This window comes from Physella acuta, unplaced genomic scaffold (assembly GCF_028476545.2).
Source record: "Physella acuta isolate Inbredline_101_S28 unplaced genomic scaffold, ASM2847654v3 ptg000310l, whole genome shotgun sequence".
Classification (NCBI taxonomy): Eukaryota; Metazoa; Mollusca; class Gastropoda; family Physidae; genus Physella; species Physella acuta.
In genome coordinates, this window is record NW_026731829.1 from 82,501 (window position 1) to 97,500 (window position 15,000).

Sequence of the window (15,000 nt, forward strand, 5' to 3'; positions counted from 1 at the left end):
CGTTGAAAGTGAAATTATCTTTATCATGCAAAAAATGAAATATAAATTTATAATCACTTATAGGCACTTCTATCTGACAGATACGGTTCGTAGTTGGTACGTGGGTCGAGACATAAACACAATGCATTGTGACATTAAATTTGACTTAATTGGATGCCTAATTAATTTTTTATGAATTAATTAAAATTTCGACCAAATTAGTAGGCAGTTCTATCCACACGCGTCAACACGGCAAAAGCGCGTCATCACGTTCAATAGGCGTGCAATGGTTTTTAGTCATGTAACTCTAGAGTCGGGTCAGCAGTCTAGTTCTTTACCACTATGCTTCGCCATCCCATAAAACTTAATGTAATAAAAAGCTTGTAAAAAATTCTGTAAATATATAACAATGATCAACTATTTAAATAATTAAATAATTAACAGCTAGACTACGCCATCCCGTAATACATTTGTAATAAAAAGCAAAACAAAAGGTACGGTATATATACAATAATGATCTATTTAAATAATTAACCGCTAGAAGTTCCTAGCGACGGAATGTTACGTCATTGTTCGTCATCGCATCAGCCCAGCTTCGTTTCATTGTATAACCACTCTAAGGACGTAGACGTCTCAACCAGCGTTGAGATGAGATTGTTGCGTCATCACATTGTCCAACGAAAGTCACGCCTACACCCGCCTCACGGGAATTTGAGCCCGTTCAACCAGTTATACATTTCAAATTGTGTATCATTATATTTGTTGCTACACTATATTGTCTTAACATGCGTATAACTCGTTAATGCTAAAAAGTATAAAAATAATAAATATATAAAAACGTTTATAATTACAAGCTTTTATAAATGCACTAAAAAGAAAAAAAAATATTACAATTTTTTATTAAATATATTTTTTTTAAAAAATATGATAAATCTGCGGTTACTTTAAATATAAAAAAAATTAATATAAATATATTAATGCATGTCACAGACTGTATAATTCGATATGTTTATATTATTGTGTTTTACATGAAGTTGCATTAATGTAGAGTACCTGGCTAGCGGAAGGACTGTCTGAGCGATCGTCATGTGTTTTTCCATGTTTTTGGGTGAGATCGCTCATTGACGTAAGGGGAGAGAAAGTGGGGAATAAAAGAGGAGCGCAAGGTGAATGAAAGGACTTGGACTTGGAGACTGTGGCTGTGAATGTAGGATGTCACTACGTCACTTTGATTCGTGACTGTGATTGTACTTATACAAGTTGTGACTATGGATTTACTATGGATCTATTAATTCTCTGTATAAAGTGTAAATAAAGTTATAGTTGAAGTTACTACTATTGCTCGTGTGAGTTTATTAAACGTACCCACAATAACAACAATGAAATTGATGTTGTTACAATGCACTACTACTTATATCACTATAAATAAAAGCGTGGGCGGCTATAATAACAAATATTTAAACAAGCGGCCTGTACTCTTCAAAGGAAAGATTTGTTTTTAATTTTCAACGAATGTCGCAGAAGTTGAGATAACTACTGAAAGAAAAGTGTCAGCACCTTGCATCTTTCATATATCCGATCCATCTATAGAAAATTCCAAATTAATTGAACAGTCGAAAAGAACAAGGAAAAATACTTACGTAACTGCTGTCGCTCTCGGTGAAAGTTCAGATCGCACTCTATCACCAACTGCAATGTTTCTGCGTATATATAATCTTGTACTTTCAACCTGGAAATCAAATAAAATATCGTAGCGTAGCATGGCGTGGGGTGACGTAATGTACAAAGTAGAAGCAGTGGCGGAACTAGAAAAAGCCCCCCCCCCACAAACAAAATTATATATATATATATATATATATATATATATATATATATATATATATATATATATATATATATATATATATATATATATATATATATATATATATATATATATATATATATATATATATATATATATATATATATATATATATGTATATATATATATATATACATATATATATATATATACTAGCTGCATACCCGTGCACCGTACGGGCGTCAAAACGGCCAGTGACAAAATAGCCACGTCAATACGATCCCTACAAATCGGCCCCGACATAAAAGCCCCGTCACATCGACCCCGACAAAAGGGCCAGCGACATATTGACCCAGTCATATAGGCTGCCAACAAATAGGCTCCCGTCATATAGGCTCTTGACAAAAGGGCCCCAGTCAATAAGGTTCCCGACATATAGGCTCCCGTCATTTAGTTTCTCGACACAACGGCCCCCGTCATTACCAATCTCGACAAACAGGCTACCGCCATTTAGCTTTTCTACAAAACGGCTCCCGTCATTACGACTCCCGACAAATAGGCTCCCGTCAGTTTGGCTCACGACAAAAGGACCACTGACAATACGGTTCCCGTAGAGACTAAGTCTCCCGGCAAAACAGTCTCATCGAATATGAAACCTGCCAGTGGGACACCTTCATCAATATTCTTTAGAGTTAGCTTATCTAACACTCTTAAGTAATATAACTTATGCATCTCTTGTTAAACAGGCCTTATTTTTATAACATTTTATTTAGTATAAAAAATAGTATGTTTTAATTTAAGGGTCATCTATCTATGACTTCCATAAGTGAGTCGTTTTTAGGCTGTTCCAACTCAGTGTGTGGGGAGAGGGGTCCACGCTGTACATTCCTACCAGCAATATGCTTGTAGGTTATCAAAACAAAATGTCGTTATCGTGTAAACATCATGTATATCACACATTTACACTTCTGTGCTCGCTTTTAACCAACAGATCTTTTCGGTTGTAAATTAAAAATTATCAAAATTTTAGAATTGGTGGAATTTAGCTGTTAAGGGCTAGATTTGTTTGTGAATTGATGTTGGTTCATGAAAAACAATTTCATGCAGGCATTTTAAAGAGGTTATGGTGGTAGTGGATGTAGGACAAATGATTACATTTATGCCAATGCGTTTCGTTTGTCTGGAGCCGATATGTCGGGAGTCATTTTGTCGGAAGCCAATATGTCGGGAGCCCGTTTGTCGGTAGCCAATATGTCGTGAGCCCTTATGTCGGGAGCCAATATGTCGAGAGCCGCTTTGTCGCGAGCCAATATGTCCTGAGTCCATTTGTCGGAAGCCTAAATGTCGGTAGCCCATTTCTCGGGTGCCTATATGTCGCGAGTCAGTATGACGGGAGCCCATTTGACGGCAGCCAATAAGTCTGGGGCCCTTTTGACGGGGCTATTTTGACGGGGTCGTTTTGTCGGGGGTGGATTTGACGGGGTCATATTAGCAGGGCCGATTTGACGGGGCCCAATTGGTCCCGGGCCGTTTTTAGAGGTGCACCCCTGTGCTCGGCCACGGTAAATCTTTTTTGAATGTCCCAACTTGGGAACAGAACAAAACTAAACACAAACACAACACATTGCAACACAATAGAAACACAAACACAAGAGAAAACACAAGAGAAAACACAAACACAACACAAACACAACACAAACACAACACAACACAAACACAACACAAACACAACACAAACACAACACAAACACAACACAAACACAACACAAACACAACACAAACACAACACAAACACAACACAAACACAACACAAACACAACACAAACACAACACAAACACAAACACAAAAAAACACAAAAGAAAACATAAACACAACATAAAAACAAAAGAAAACACAAACATAATGCAAACAAACACAATGCAAACACACACTAAAACACAAACGCAACACAAGCACAAGAGAGAACACTCATAACATAAACATGACTTAAATGCGAAATAAACGCATAGTGCTCATAGTCTAGCCCGTGGCGCCAAATTACACCCTGTCCGAGCACCGGCAGTCGCGCCTGATTCAGTGAACGATTATAAAACCCCCAGCTTGTCCGCAAACCGAAATATAGAATAATAATTAGTAAACTGTACGTTCAGTGTATAAAATAAATAAAAGGCAGTATTTAAAATATCCGTGTTTTACCTACCATATTGCACTTTATAAATTTATGCCTTTTATTTTTAGTACTTTAAATTATAAAAAATTAAAATAGAGTTTCATGACTAAATCCATTGCGCACATAACGAATTTGATAGTGCGGAATAGTAGATTCAAAATTATAATTAGTAAACAGTACGTTGAGTGAACAAAATAAATAAAAGATTGCCTTTTATCAATCCATGCTAATTATAATATTCCAACGATAATGTCCTCTTACAGTAATGTCCTCTGCAGAATTTTTATTAACATTTTGCTAATTATATTATTCCAACAATAATTCCCTCTTGGAAATTTGGCCTTAACATTTTTTATTATTATCTTGAATTGAATTTATTTTTAAATTACCTCGCTTGGCAAAATTACAAAAAAGTTTAACTAACTAGTTTTTCGACCCTATTATTATTAAAATGTATCAATTTTTTCTAGGAATCTAAACGAAAATGATATTTGACATTGATCCGTTAAAAATGTTTTAGCAATGTTAGTGTATTTAATATTTTCTTTACGTTATGGTATCTGGACAAATATAATAGGAAAATGATACCATGAGCAAAAATGCTCTTAGAAAAAATATCTCAGACAAAAAATCTCAGAGCAAAATATCTATTGTATTTATGAGGATTTTAGTCAATTTAATTGTTTTTAAACTGTCAGGTGGATTTATTTTTTCATACATTATAATTGTGAAATGTACCAAATGAATGAGTTAAACTACATTTTTAAACAGGATTTTTTATTGATTGTATAAGACATGAAAATGCATAGAATTAAAATTTTTTAAAATTCTTAGTTATATTATTGTTAGAAACACGTGAAATGGATCCCTAAAACGTGATTGGGTGTTCATGATCGTAATGTAACAATTTTATTTTAGCAGATCCTCAACAGAAATGTAAAATTAGAATTTCTTTGCTGGCTTTTGTCTAGTATAAATCTGAAATCTTAGAAGAGAAGATGCCTTTGAGCGATGTAAAGAAAGAGGCTGAAGTTAGATGATCACCAGTAACTGCTTCGTTGGAATGCATACTATAATTAACTTTGCTTTGCAACGAACGCTATGGTTTAAATAAACATTTGTCCCGTGAGCAATGTAAAGAGAGAGGCTAAAGTTAGATTATCACAAGTAAAACTGCTTTGATGGAATGTATACTATAATTAACTTTGCTTTGCAATGAACACTATGGTTTAAATAAACATTTGTCCCGTGATCACCCGAGTGTGACCTAAATATCACTATTGACTATAAACGATAGTTGTATTGTCCACAGAGAGCGAACATCCTCTCTCTTAGGGCATGTCTCCGCCAATAAAGTGAGCGGCAACCTTGCTACGTCTTTTCATAGCCCCTCCTTACATAGATGAATTCTTTTGATCTAGATTCGTCATTCAGATGTAGTAGGATTGTCTTATGCTTGACAAAACCACCTTCACTGTCTATTGAAACTTAGTTTTTTTTTAATCTTCGAATATATTTGTAATCAATTTCATTACGTTTAATGTAATGTAACAAACCTATGCGACAAACCTTTCCTCACAATTATTACGTGTGAGGAAAAAAGATATATAAAAAGCAAATGATAATCGATTTAAAAAGTTAAAATCTATTAAAATAATTTTATATAATATAAACATTTATTTTTTATTAAGATATTTTGTTTGAGATATTTTGCCAGCGATCATTGTCCATGGTAATATTTGTCCTGATATATTTTGTCCTGATATTTTTTATCCTGAGAGATTTGGTCATTTATCCTTGATATATTTTGTCGGGGATATTTTGTCTCTAATGCTTTTTAATCAGTTTAGTACAAAATTATTAAAATGAGCACCCTTATTAGACTACGAGAAAAATCGCCGGTTGAGGAAGGATACAATGGGCGCTAGGTTGATAGTGCTGTCTATTTTCTATAAACTAAAACCAAAACCAAAATCACCATCTTAATTCAATTAACCGGAAACAAAAATGACATAGAAAACGGATTTTTATCCAGAATCGGTACTTTAATTTATACAAAATATAGTCATAGGCATATCCCTAAACCATGCACCTAATCTCATTCATGACAAAAGTCGCATTTAGAGTTTCTTTGAGGCAACTCTACTTGGGAGGAGGGGGCTCCCCCCCCCCCACACACACACCCCAAAACATGTCTACCGTCCCATTCAACGAAATATAATTATATACGTTTTCCAGTGTCCGCCCCCTCCCAGAAAATTCTACCCCCCAGTCCCCAAAAAATTCAACAACCCCCACACCTCGCCGGGGAGAGAAAAGTCTGAAAGAAGAACCTTGGCGGGGCTTCGCCCTTACGGAAAGAGATGCATGAAAAAAAACTGTACTCGCAAAACACTTTTTAGATTAGAAAAATTCCCCCCTCCAGGGAGGAAAAAGTCTGAAAGAAACACTGGTGTCGCGCTTAGCCACTACCCGAAGAATTGCATTAAAGAAATTGCAAGAAAACCACTTTTTAGGTTAGACACATTAATTAGGCGGTAATTTTATTATAGAGTATCGATGAAAAAAAATTTTTTAAGTTGGGGGGGGGGGGGGGGCTCAGGCGTTCTTACGCGGGGGTGGGGCTTCGCCCCTACCCGAAGAATTGTATGAAAGAAACTCTTCACGCAAACCACTTAGATTAGTCAAAATTGCCTTTTTATTCAATGTTTACTCGAGAATCAATGACGTCATATTACTGTGTGCACTCTCCGGCTTGAGATTATTTTTACTATATGCTAAATGTGACGTCATATTTCGTTTTCGTTTCACTGTGAAAGTTTTTAAATTGCTTGTGTTTTCTCTAGAGCGTTCTTGTCAGATAGATACATAGATACACAGATAGATACACAGCGAAACTATTATATAGAACGAGAAAAATGGCCCGTTGAGGAAGGATACAACGGGCGCTAGGTTGATAGTGCTGTCTATTTTCTCTGTACTTTAATTTATACAAAATATAGTCATAGGCATATCCCTAAACCATGCACCTAATCTTATTCATGACAAAAGTCGCATTTAGAGTTTCTTTCAGGCAACCCTACTTGGGAGGAGGGGGCTCCGCCCACCCCCCCCACACATACACCCCAAAACATGTCTACCGTCCCATTCAACGAAATATAATTATATACTTTTTCCAGTGCCCGCCCCCTCCCAGAAAATTCTACCCCCGCCCCCGAAAATTTCAAGTACCCCCACCCCTCTCCGGGGAGGAAAAAGGCTGAAAGAAACACTGGTGTCGCGCTTAGCCACTACCCGAAGAATTGCATTAAAGAAATTGCAAGAAAACCACTTTTTAGATTAGACACATTAATTAGGCGGTAATTTTATTATAGAGTATCGATGAAGAAATTTCTTTTGAGTTAGGGAGGGGGGGGGGGGCTCAGACGTTCTTACGCGGGGGTGGGGCTTCGCCCCTGCCCGAAGAATTGTATGAAAGAAACTCTTCACGCAAACCACTTAGATAAGACAAAATTTCCTTTTTATTCAATGTTTACTCGAAAATCAATGACGTCATATTACTGTGTGCACTCTCCGGTTTGAGATTATTTTCTACTCTGTGCTAAATGTGTCGACGTCATACTTCGTTTAACGAAATACTATGCATGTTTTTAATTTCCTTGTGTTTTCTCTACAGCGTTCTTGTCAGATAGATAGATAGATAGACAGACAGCGAAACTATTAGTATTAAATAATTCAAAGAGTTGTGATAAGTGATGGAATTGATTTGAAAATTTGTCAATCTTTCACACTAGAGCTCATGTTGTTTTCTTGTCTATGCAACGGTGTGTTAGTTACTGTAGAACAGGGGTTTCCAAACTTTTCATTCCGAGGGCCGCATTAACTATCAAATTTCAGTTCGGGGGCCAGTTAGTTCCAGATATTTCTTTGATTTTTCTGGGCAAAGTTCCTCAGCCATCACCAACAAACGTTTTTTTCCGAGGACAAAAAGATCGCCGCGGGCCGGATGAGAGGACCTCGCGGGCCGCATTCGGCCCGCGGGCCGTAGTTTGGAGACCCCTGCTGTAGAACAATCACTGCTGCAGTAGATCTGTTTGTTTGATCTGTATGATAAACAATGTTTTGGCTCCCGGAGGGATAATGTTAACCTAAGCCTGATCCACACACTCACCCCAGCCCTTATAATCCCTCTAACCCTCACCCTCGTCCTCAAACCGTAATTTTAATCTGAATATCATCATCAACAGTATCTAGAGCCGAATAGTAAATTGATCGCCTATATAACTTCTCACACACTTACACTCATACCTAAACATTTGATTGTTAAAAAGTGTTAGTTACTAAAGCTAACTAAAAATTTCTCATGCGTTTTTTTTTATGTGAAACTGTACAAAGTCCCCATAACCCGGGCCCCTCCGGGTATTTGGTGTTAGTACTATCTCTACATTATCTAAATAATAATTTTGAAAACCTGCAGTTATCAAGAACATTTACAGCCCCAAACCTATCCGAACCCCATTCTTAAGCCAAACGCTATCCCTTAAACTATCCTAACCTATTCAAACATTTCTTGCTAAGCCTATCAGAATACATAACGCTAATTTTAACCCCATCCCTATCCAGTTAAATATCTATATACCATTAAAACTCAAGTATGTTTACAAGTTTGTATATATTTTTTTTTTTTTTGTCTGTGTTGTTACAGGAGAGAATCTACACTATATGTAGAGCTGTAAATATGCATTAAGGTAGATAAAAAATGTTTTTTTTTTACCAAACTGTTAATCAAAACTTAATTTAAAGACCAATTTAATTATAAAAACAAAATGTGTATTACAGCGCGAAATGTTATAAGTACTTTAAAAATGTACATGCGTTTTTAAGAAAACTGAAATAGCATAAATTACTACTTCCGGTCAAAGGAAATTACTCAAAATTTGATAGAATTAAATCTTTTATCTATCTGAAACAGTACTCAATTCAAAGTAAAAAAAGTTCCACTTCCGGTTATCGGAAATCGCTCAAAAAATGATACGGATCTACAGAACCACAAATTTGATGTACTACTTGATTAATAATAATAATAGCTGTAACGGTACTCAAGTTATAGTGTTTACACACTCACACACATACACACACACGCACAGACATACGGAGAGAATTGCAAAGCCCAGTTTTTCCAACTTGATTACGCATAGAACGCTGGAATTTTGGTTTCATCAACCCAGCTGTAAAGGTACTCAAGTTATCGTGTTCACAGACACACAGACACACAGACACACAGACACACAGACACACAGACACACAGACACACAGACACACAGACACACAGACACACATACCCCAGACACACAGACACACAGAGACACAGAGACACAGAGACACAGAGACACAGAGACACAGAGACACAGACATACAGACATACACATACACATACACATACACATACACATACACATACACATACACATACACATACACATACACATACACATACACATACACATACACATACACATACACATACACATACACATACACATACACATACACATACACATACACATACACATACACATACACATACACATACACATACACATACACATACACATACACATACACATACACATACACATACACATACACATACACATACACATACACATACACATACACATACACATACACATACACATACACATACACATACACATACACATACACATACACATACACATACACATACACATACACATACACATACACATACACATACACATACACATACACATACACATACACATACACATACACATACACATACACATACACATACACATACACATACACATACACATACACATACACCTACACATACACATACACATACACATACACATACACATACACATACACATACACATACACATACACATACACATACACATAGAGAAATAAGGACAAGATTGCAAAACTATGATTTTCCCGACTCCGTCGGTGTGAAACGTCGAGATTTGCAAAAATCTCGATTTTTTTGCGTGATTTCAATACTTTCTTTATACTTCGTATCCGAGAAAGTAAATAGGTGCATCATTTTATTATCTTATTATCTATTGGATACCTTTACTAAAATGAAGGAAATAAAAGCTCGTAAAAATTCAACTTACACCAGCAGCTATTCTTTTTAGTTGAACATCACCATGAACTTTGATGAAATTAACATTTTCGGGTTGGATTGCATACAGATACATGCAGAAATAAACACCGTTAACATACACCTGTGAAATTTAAAAATTCGAATTGATTTTCTTTCATTCGGAAGTAATGAAGTGTTAAAATAATTCGACCAGAAAATAATTGTGTATACCAACCTCATAGCATCTTTCAGTAATTTTAATTGTTACTTTGAAATTGGCATTTCTTCTGAAGGGCATACCTCCATATGTTTCTTCACTGGCCCATTTACCATTAGTCTTATGATTCCTTACCACAAGATTTGTATTCATACGGACGTTGAATTGAAAAGCAATGACTGGGAAACAATCGGATTCCGGACACAGTTCAATATTAAACCTGAGAGTTGATAACATCAAAATAAAGACAATGGTTGTTGATTTAATTTTTACACAAAAATTACACAACTTTTATCCACACACCTCTGTTACACCTGGTCTTCAATACATACTTGATATCAAACAACATTCACCAAAATATCGATACTTTAGAACCACATCACCTGGTCATAAGCAAACACGAAGATCGACTAGTTTGGAACCTCTCCCCTCCATCCTCCTCGAGTCGTTATATTTGAATGCCCACCCATTGAATAATATTGTTTTTTAGTTACCTTTTGAAAATCTTTAATTACTGATTACAAGATCTGCATTTTCATTTAAAAAAAATAAATATGGAATGAATTCCCTTAAATTTTCTCGCATATTCTTTCGCATATGAAGCAAACGAATAGGAGTAAATCTTACCAACACTTGCGTGTTGAAGATGGTGAAATTAATGATTAGGGATTCTATTGCAGTAAAGATGCAATAAATATATCTGTCTAATAATACTGTTCAGCGGCTTATTGCAGATATGTCCGTAGATGTTAAAGAATTTTTTTGAATTAAATCAAGCTTTCACCACTGTTTGCTTTTCAATTTGCTTTTTCAGTTTGCTTTTTCAATTTATGAATCAACAGATGTGAGTTCGTGTTAGCAGTTGCTGGTCTTTGTGAAATATATTCATAAAAATAATAGCAAAGAAGTGTTGCTATTTTGTGAAAATATCATGGAGAAAATAAATACGTTTATTGAAACTGGATGATTAAAATGGGAAAACGGCTGTGGGGTTTGTACTGATGGTGTGCCATCTATATTTGGGTCAAAATCTGGCTTTCAGGTAAATGTAAAAGATTAGCTCCATAAGCAAGGGGAATCCACTGCAAGATTCATCGGTATGCCCTCGCCAATAGGACTCTTCCGACTCCACTGCTAATAAAAGTCGTAAATTATTTTTAATCTGGAGCCATAAACATCCGTATGTTTAAAAAAAACTGTACAAAGACATGAATAAAGATCAGGAGGTTTTGCTTTTCCACACTGCAGTACGCTGGCGGTAAATGGAAATAATGTGAATCGTGTTTTTGTATTGAAAGATGAAATTAAGTTGTTCTTAGAAATACAAGGGAAATATGACCTTTTAATACACTTTAACGATAAAGAGTGGTTGGATAGAGCATCATACCTAGCAGATATATTCGAACATCAACATCAGTTTAATCTCTCCCTCGTGTCTCTGGCTCTAGGCTTCTATTTAACAATATAAAAGATTTCTATCGACGTCCACATGGTGTCAACTTTTCTGTGTCAAGCTCGGGCCAACATGTTAGATGCGCATCCCGTAGCATTACGTTCTGGCAACTACTTTCTTATTCTTCCTCTCAAGCTCTTCGATACCGCTTAACTTATTCAACCTTAGTCAGCTTTCCATGGCATTCCACCCCCCATAATGGAAGCTACAACTTATTTAACCGTAGTCAGCATTTCATGTCAGTCCACCCCCCCCTCCGCACTAAAAGCTACCCACATATTTAAAAATAACTAGACTACCCATTATCTAGTTAGATAACTGTGGGTTTCGGGGGGTCATCCATAAATGTCATCACGTCTGCCATCACTTTTCATCCCAAAATAACCAGACCCCACATTCGAAAAGACGTTTTTTATATTTTAAAAACTCTACTAAACTCTACTAAACTCTACTTCACCTGCCCAGTGCCCCGCCAAGTCTCAGAAATGTTTGTATTTTTTAAAAAAAAAGATTCCGCCCGAGCATGGCTCTGACCACACTATCACTTCATATGCTGAGAACATAGAAACAGGTGAACTCTACTTCACCTGCCCTGTGCCACGAGAGGTCCTGATAGTCAACTTTATGATTCACATATAGGCCTTAAGAAAAAATAATTGAAAACATACGTTGTATAAAGAAAATGAATCTTTTTACTATTACTAAAGTCATTGTTCTAAACTTTTATAATTAATGTGGTTAATCTACCAATGAATATATCAATAACTTAATTAACGGCTTTAAATTAGTCTGTAATTAGCAGTGTGTTTAAGAAAGAACAATATTTACCACCCAAAATCCTATTTTACAGCTCTACACATAATGCAGATTCTCCCCAATAACAAAAAAGAAAAACAAACAAGCAAAAAAAATGAGTTATTAAACGTTACTATTCAGTCAAAGTTAAGCAATTGTTCTAAAAATTTACAATTAATGTGGTTAATCTACCTAATAAATTAATTAACGTCTTTAAATAAATGTCTGATTAACAGTATGTCTGCAAACAAAAATTGTTCTCTACCTATATACTATTTTACAGCCCCCCATATAGAGCAGTTTCCTTACAGTACCAAATCAGACAAACAAACAAATAAATATTCAAACATGTAAACAAACTTGAGTTTTAGTAGTATATAGATTTTTCCTGTGCTTATCTATATGCTAATTGTTGATCGTTTTTATTTAGTTATTCTAAATCTATACGACCATTATACCAAAATAATTTTTCATACATAGTCTACATACACATTTAAAAACGAACTATCGTATATACATTCATATCTACTGTCACACATACGTACAAAAGAGCATACGTTCATGAGTATATAAGTGCGTATATAAGTACAAATACATAAGTATCTTATTTTGTGTTATCTGCATTTAACTTAAGCAAATTTTAATTCAAAAATTTAAAGCTTTGTTTTATGACTTACCTTACAGCAGTTAAAGGGATGAATCCATTTATAGTATAGGCCGTTTGGTTCCCGGATGTTGACAGGATGTTATAAGTGTAGGATGTTTTCCTCTGCAAAATTATAATGGTTTTTTATAAGCCATAATTAGGCTGCATGTTTTTTAGAATTTAAAAATGTATATCTTCAAATGAAAATGACAATTACTTAATAAATGAGATTAAAAAAATAAATAAAAATGTTTTAAGAAAAAGGCTTTATACAATTTTTCAATAAAAAGGGAATAGATAGCGGAATTAATCTTTCCTAAACGTTCTTGTATATTCTTAATGAATAGAAACAGGGATTGAACTTTCATTAATCCAGATGTTTTGTGTATTATTATACTTGCCACCAAAAAAAAAGTATTACCAATCTGTTGCCTGAAGAACTCTGACGAGTATGAAAAGATTCTGGATAACTGCTGGAGATATTTTCCCCTGTAGCTTCCTGTATGAAGCTCATCAGAAGAAGTGGCTGTAAATATGAGGTTAACTTCAGGATATCCATTTTCTGAAAAAAATAATACCTTAAAACAATTTTTGAAAATTCAATATAATATTCTATGTGTCGAGATTTAGTCACACTGGAACGGCGTGGTCTAGCGATAGAGTGCTAGACTGTTTACTCGAAAGTATTGAGTTTAAATCAGTAGTACGACCACCCAGTTAGGGCATAAAGCTGACCACATTATCTCATCGTATACCAAAGTAAAAAAAAAAACAGGTCAACTACTTCACTTGCTCCATGACCGTCATGGCCGAAAGGAAAACTTAGTCACACTGCAGCACTTATCAAAATGTAAGTCTACATTTTAAATCTAGAAATTTTTTGCTTCCCTAAAAAAAAAACTTCGGTGCGTTTTTTCTGGAGAAAAGCATTTTCTCCTGACAAATTAGAACAAACAGCTCGGCTAAAAGAGACAAATTAAAATATTTACCCCGCAGTATAAAATTAAGACCTACTGTGTTCCTCTTTCCCACTGCACAATTGTTTATCCGACTGTAAAGTACTACAAAGTAGAATCAAATATCAACGAGCACATCAATATATGAAGAAATAATACCGCAACTACCACAGGGAGTCTTGAACAATTATAACCCACAGTTATAAATGAACATCTTCACGTGTTCAAGTCTGATTGGCCAGCTAAACACTACCGTCTTGATATCACGTGACTCCGTGTTTTTTAACATAGGCGTTTCATTCAAACCTATTTCTCTCAGCTTCTCTATCTATTAGTTGTATACATCAGTATTCATCAGTATCATTTTTATTTCATTTTTTTTTATTCTCAAATGTATTTAGATGAAAATCTACTACTAACAAATGTTACACAATTTGTGGAAACATTTTAGAAGATTTATACTGTGTTATTTGTAGGTAATCATGTTCTTATTTTGTTGATGAATATCTAATGAAAACGAATCGTGAGAGTTGTTGCTGCAGCATTTTGTTCCTCAGGAAAACACATAATTTGGTAGACTGGGGAAGAAACTATTGCTCTATTACAAATATTTTTTATTTAGCAAATGTTTGTAGATTTTACGTTTTAAAACGCCTATGATAATACGGCTGTTGTTCGAAATGTTCCATACTTTAGTAAGTTATTGATTGTGTTTAGATCTTAAAACTGTTGAATGAAATTAGTAATGTCAAGTGGAGGCCGGGGGGGGGGGGGGTGGGAGGTAATAGAGCTATGAGATAATTTAACTAGACTTGACCCACTACCATGTAAAGCAAGCCA

General features: G+C 35.2%; 1 protein-coding gene across 2 annotated transcripts in view; it reads right to left on the reverse strand.

The window, feature by feature from the left end:
* Positions 1-14,339, reverse strand: part of LOC131940163 (uncharacterized) — a 15,073-nt gene extending 734 nt beyond the window's left edge. Inside the window, exons 1-6 of one of the 2 annotated variants that reach the window (XM_059298787.1) lie at positions 14,219-14,339; positions 13,626-13,766; positions 13,236-13,327; positions 10,329-10,530; positions 10,125-10,235; positions 1,620-1,708 (exon numbers count right to left, since the gene is read on the reverse strand). In XM_059298787.1, coding sequence (XP_059154770.1) covers positions 1,620-1,708; positions 10,125-10,235; positions 10,329-10,530; positions 13,236-13,327; positions 13,626-13,763 — 632 coding nt within the window. In that variant the 5' untranslated portion in view covers positions 13,764-13,766; positions 14,219-14,339. Of the gene's footprint in view, positions 1-1,619; positions 1,709-10,124; positions 10,236-10,328; positions 10,531-13,235; positions 13,328-13,625; positions 13,767-14,193 lie in introns of both variants that reach the window. The other variant, XM_059298788.1, reaches the window with a different exon arrangement.
* Between the last annotated feature and the right edge of the window lie 661 nt (positions 14,340-15,000).